Below are 4871 nucleotides of genomic sequence, written 5' to 3'. Positions count from 1 at the left end.
TAGTATATAAAAATATATAAAGATAATTATTTTTATTCAATAAAAATAAACGTCCACTCAATATTTCATGACAAATACTCAGCTTGTACTTTACTGTTGCAGTTGCATGTACAATTATTTACTCAATTCTTTGATTTAATATTATTGATATTATTTTACCATACGCGCGTCGAGTAACAGAAAATATAGCTATTATTTCTGCATAAGATTTTTGATGGGAAATTATTTTCCATACCAAACAAGCTCCAGTCAGTAGAGTCTTGGTAGTATTCGTACTTTCGTTTCGTGAATAGTAAATAGTTAAGTTAAAGCAAAATCCAAGAGTCAAGAAGAAAACCCCCCCACTCGAATTTCAACTGTGTGTATGCAGAGAAGAAAAGGATGCTGCGAGCTCCGACTCCAACCAGTCATTCGAATCAAGCCACACCAGAAATGGAGCAGCCGCCGCCGCCGCCGCCCCAGTTGAGGTCTTCTTCTTCTTCCTCAGTTTTCAGAAGCCACCACCATCACTTTCATCCTTCCCGACCCGCCATCCTTGATCTCTTCAACCTCTACTTAGGACTGGTAATCTACCTTTAATTTCATATTTGCCCCCTTTTTTTGAACAAATATCCCCCAAATTTGTTGCCTTTCTCTATTGCCTTTTTTCCCATTGTAAAGTTCAATCCCGCCAATTCACTGTTTCTCGCAGAAAAATTCTGGGCAAAAATCAGATGATTCTATTAGAGAACCTCCGTAAGTTCTTTCTGACATGTATCATTTGGCTGTAGTTTGAAGCACTATTTTACGCATGAATTAAATATTTTTCATTGTTTATGAGTTTTATAAGCTTAACAGCTTAACTATATACATCTGTCTCCGCATTATCTTAGGTAAAGGCAAGGAGTGGTGGGGGTGGGGGGAAGGTCTAATTACCACAGCTATTTAAATGAAAAAACATGAAAAAATTAGCTTATTTGATGCAGGTTATATAGTATGCTTTCTTATTCTTTCATAATTCCTTTTTATGAATTGGGGTTTGTTGGACTTGGTCCTCCATATATTCGGCATCTTATGCACCAAACATTTTATATATTATCTTCCAGTCATATTTCATATCACCGATTTCATGAACACAGCAAAGGAGAATTGGGGTTTACCTTTTGGAGTTGCACAAGGGCTTTACTAATTACCGAAGAAGAAAAGGTTTATTATACCTGCAATCAACATCATTTCTTGCTTCTATTTAAGAAGAGGACTGTTGTGAACCAGCCTGAGTTGGTAAGGGATTATGGGCCAGAAGTGGGGAACGAGGCTAACCCAGTTGGGACTATTGGGCCAAGAGGTAAAGGCCCAATGATTAAACAACCAAATAGAATACTAGTACGTTATATTTGGGATCCCGGGGGAAGATACAAGATATGCTTATTTTGAAGAAAAGTGTCTGCTTCTTCTCTTCCCCGTTCTCTGAGTCTAAGTTCTCATCCCCCTTCTTATCTTTATTCTTAGCTACTTTTACAATCCAGTGTTTCTTTTTGTTTTTCAGTTGTTTGAACGTTGCCTTGTTATCCTAATTTGTAATTGAGTTCTACTTAATATTGATATAGTAAGGAGTTTGTCTATTTGTTACATTGGTGCTTTCATCCATCGGACTCCAATGATGGTACTGGAACGATTCAGCGGCAATGACAACCCAGAGAGCTGGCTTTTTTAGGCCGAGCGGTACTTCACTTATCTTGGCTTCGTTGAGAAGGATTGGTTACCTCTTCCTTCCTTTTACCTTGATGGTGAAGCTCTTAATTGGTTCAATTGGTTGTTTCGGAACAATCAATTTTTCGATTGGAAACATTTCAAGGCAAAATTTGCTCAGCATTTTCGACAACAACCCACCACACATCCGGTAGGGAGTCTAGCTTATTCTTCACAGGTTCGTTTTAATTACGTCAATTATATCCCTACAGTTTCACAATTGGTTCTAGTGTCTCCCTTTCCTGCTCCGAGCCATTTTTCATCTGGGTTTGAATCTGTTGATGAAACTGAAAACTCAAAGGCGGACCATGTGTTCGATGAATTGCCAGAGAAGTATGAAAATAAGGATTCCTTGGCATTGTTTACTGGAAGTAATACTATAATTCAACCTATTAAAGACATGGAGGCACCTCAAGTTGCATGCAAAATCAATAGAGGTGGCAGATATGGTACATGAACCTTCTGCCATTACCGAAGAGCAGGTGTTCGACGAAATTTCACACACTACATTAGCCAAGTTATCCAATGATAGCTTCTGTGAAAATGTGAGCTTGCAAACCACGGTACCTGCTGAGGTGTTAGATGATATGAGGGGATCTAATACTAAGGAGGAGGAAAATTCACGACATAATGTAGCTTTGTTTAAAAATTCTCCTCAAAAGGATTTATCAGGTTTTCTGGTTCCTTTTGCAAGACAAGGAATTATGATCTCAAATGCGAGTGCAAGAGTTGCTGAAATCGCATATCCAATTGATGGCGCCTTATGGCCTCGCACTATTTCATGGTTGCTTAATTCTCTTGAAGGAATTCGTGGGGGTAAACAAAGTAGATTGTCGCTTTACCTTATCTTTGGCATACACAAGTGCAATTGGGTTGATACGGGACAGGAGCGCAATCTTCCTGGATTCTTGTTGTCTAAATCGAGAGGGTGTGCTAGGAAGGACAAAATACAGGGAGTGCTGCAGGCATTTGCTGAAGGTTACTCCAAGCAGTATATTGTCTTTGATCATGGTCCTTATCTTGAGTATGTCACACCCTATGCAGTAGGATCCACTTTTGGAGATGAAAAATATGTGGAGGAGGGCACTATAAAAATACGAATTGAACTTCTAGCTAAGAAGTTTCCTACTGGTCAAGGGCATGATGATTTAGGCGGAGTTGAACTAGGTGTTGCAAGCTGTGTTACTCTCAAATCTTCTTGTGCAACTTATAAGCTACTAGGGGAGTCTACAGAGAATTCATTGATGCAGCATTTTGGTGGTGTTACTGATCATATTGTGGAGCAATTAAATGCACCAGTGCTACAATCTGCTATATGTGCTTACAGGAACTGCAACATTCTGGCTTTTTCTCTTGAAAGTCACTTTGTTGGATCAGATAACAAGGTCAAGGACAATTTGTTTAAGGGCTTTGCTACACTCTACACCTGTTGTGAAGAGTGAAGAGGAAGATAATGGTAAATTTATCGGCAAAAAGATAACAATATCTTTACAGGTGATATTGGAATATTATGGTGTTGCCATAGTTAAGGATCTAACATTGGTTCAAGTCACGTCCTTCATGGCATTACTAGTTGATATGTACACCAATCTTGAGGCTATGGCTCATGCTCAAATAATTTGCTATGACTTGCCGAGAAGAAATCCTATTAGTTTGAAATTCTTGATATTTGATTTTGATTTTGATCCCAAAGCCCAAGAAGAGGATTCTACTAGACTCTTTCACCAACTGATGGTAGTTGGTGTGTTTCTCACCAATTCTATACTCGACGCGAAGGTCAGTGCTTGCACATTGTTATCTGGCTCCAAGTTAGAGAAGTTGCTATATGGATATTCTATCAATACCCAAATTACATACAACGTACGTATTTGTAACATAATTTGCGGCATACATCTCAAAAGTGGTATTCCAGATTGTTTAGATGAAGCATCTAAGAGAGTTGCTGGAATTAGAAATATGCCTGCAACAGTTTATGAATTTTTCTTCTATCTAAAACTTGGAGAATGTAGTTGCATTTTTAGTCTTCAATTAGTCATTAATCTACAAATGAGTTGCTCCAGGAGAGTTAGCAAAAGCACATGCCTGGATGTAGTTCTACAGGAGCTCAAAATTAAAGCATTGGCATTGACTCTACATTATGGTGGTAATTTTAGCAATTCGAGGGATCCAAGATTCTTGTTATTTATCGGAAATTAATTTGGTTGTTGATATTGGGAAGATTGACTGATTCAAAGGATCCTTACTTCATGAATCCTCTGCCTCATGCTTCCATTTTGAGAAAGCAGTTCATAAGAGTTGACCATAACTACAAAGTTTTGCTCCGATACAATTGGTGGCCTCATCTAGGACTTATCGTCTACCTGCAACATTATGCTCACAAGCTTTTCATTTCCAGACTGTCAAAGATCCATACCAAAGAACATAGAGCTTTACAATGTAACATTTTCCTTGAGTTACGTGATAAAGAGTTGTTGCAACACGAGGAAATAGGTAACTTATGGATACATGGCATCACCTATTGGTCTGATCTCACTCTGTGGCTTGATGTTCATAACTCTTTTTCATTTCTTGAGTCGAACCTTGAGGACAAGGTTTTTTTTGAGGACGGGAGTATTGTTGTGAACCAGCCTGAGTTGGTAAGGGATTATGGGCTAGAAGTGGGGAACGAGGCTAACCCAGTTGGGACTATTGGGCCTAGAGGTAAAGGCCCAATGATTAAACAACCAAATAGAATACTAGTACGTTATATTTGGGATCCCGGAGGAAGATACAGGATATGCTTATTGTGAAGAAAAGTGTCTGCTTCTTCTCTTCCCCGTTCTCTGAGTCTAAGTTCTCATCCCCCTTCTTATCTTTATCCTTAGCTTTTTTTACAATCCTTTCTTTTTGTTTTTTAGTTGTTTGAATGTTGCCTTGTTATCCTAATTTGTAATTGAGTTCTCCTTAATATTGATATAGTAAGGAGTTTGTCTATTTGTTACAAGGACAAAAAGAAATTGAGATTTTTGGTTTTTACGCATCTCTGTCTTTCCAGGATAAACTAAATGGAACGGGTTCTAAAGTTACGGTTTAGGGGCGTTTTGGGAATTTGAAACTAGTTAACTCTTTCCTTTTCTTGTTTGGGTATTGGGTTGGGGGGGGGG

At 38.5% G+C, this 4871-nt stretch overlaps 1 protein-coding gene across 2 annotated transcripts in view; it reads left to right on the top strand.

Moving 5' to 3' along the window:
* Window positions 1–213: 213 nt before the first annotated feature.
* Window positions 214–4871, top strand: part of LOC109243622 (mediator of RNA polymerase II transcription subunit 23) — a 65692-nt gene continuing 61034 nt past the window's right edge. For both annotated transcript variants that reach the window (XM_019410583.1, XM_019410584.1), the window contains exons 1-2: window positions 214–564; window positions 692–735. In XM_019410583.1, the coding sequence (XP_019266128.1) occupies window positions 382–564; window positions 692–735 (227 nt within the window). In that variant the 5' untranslated portion in view covers window positions 214–381. The remainder of the gene's footprint in view (window positions 565–691; window positions 736–4871) is intronic.

This window comes from Nicotiana attenuata, unplaced genomic scaffold (genome assembly GCF_001879085.1).
Source record: "Nicotiana attenuata strain UT unplaced genomic scaffold, NIATTr2, whole genome shotgun sequence".
NCBI classification, from domain to species: Eukaryota; Viridiplantae; Streptophyta; class Magnoliopsida; order Solanales; family Solanaceae; genus Nicotiana; species Nicotiana attenuata.
This window is presented reverse-complemented; position numbering and strand designations above follow the sequence as displayed.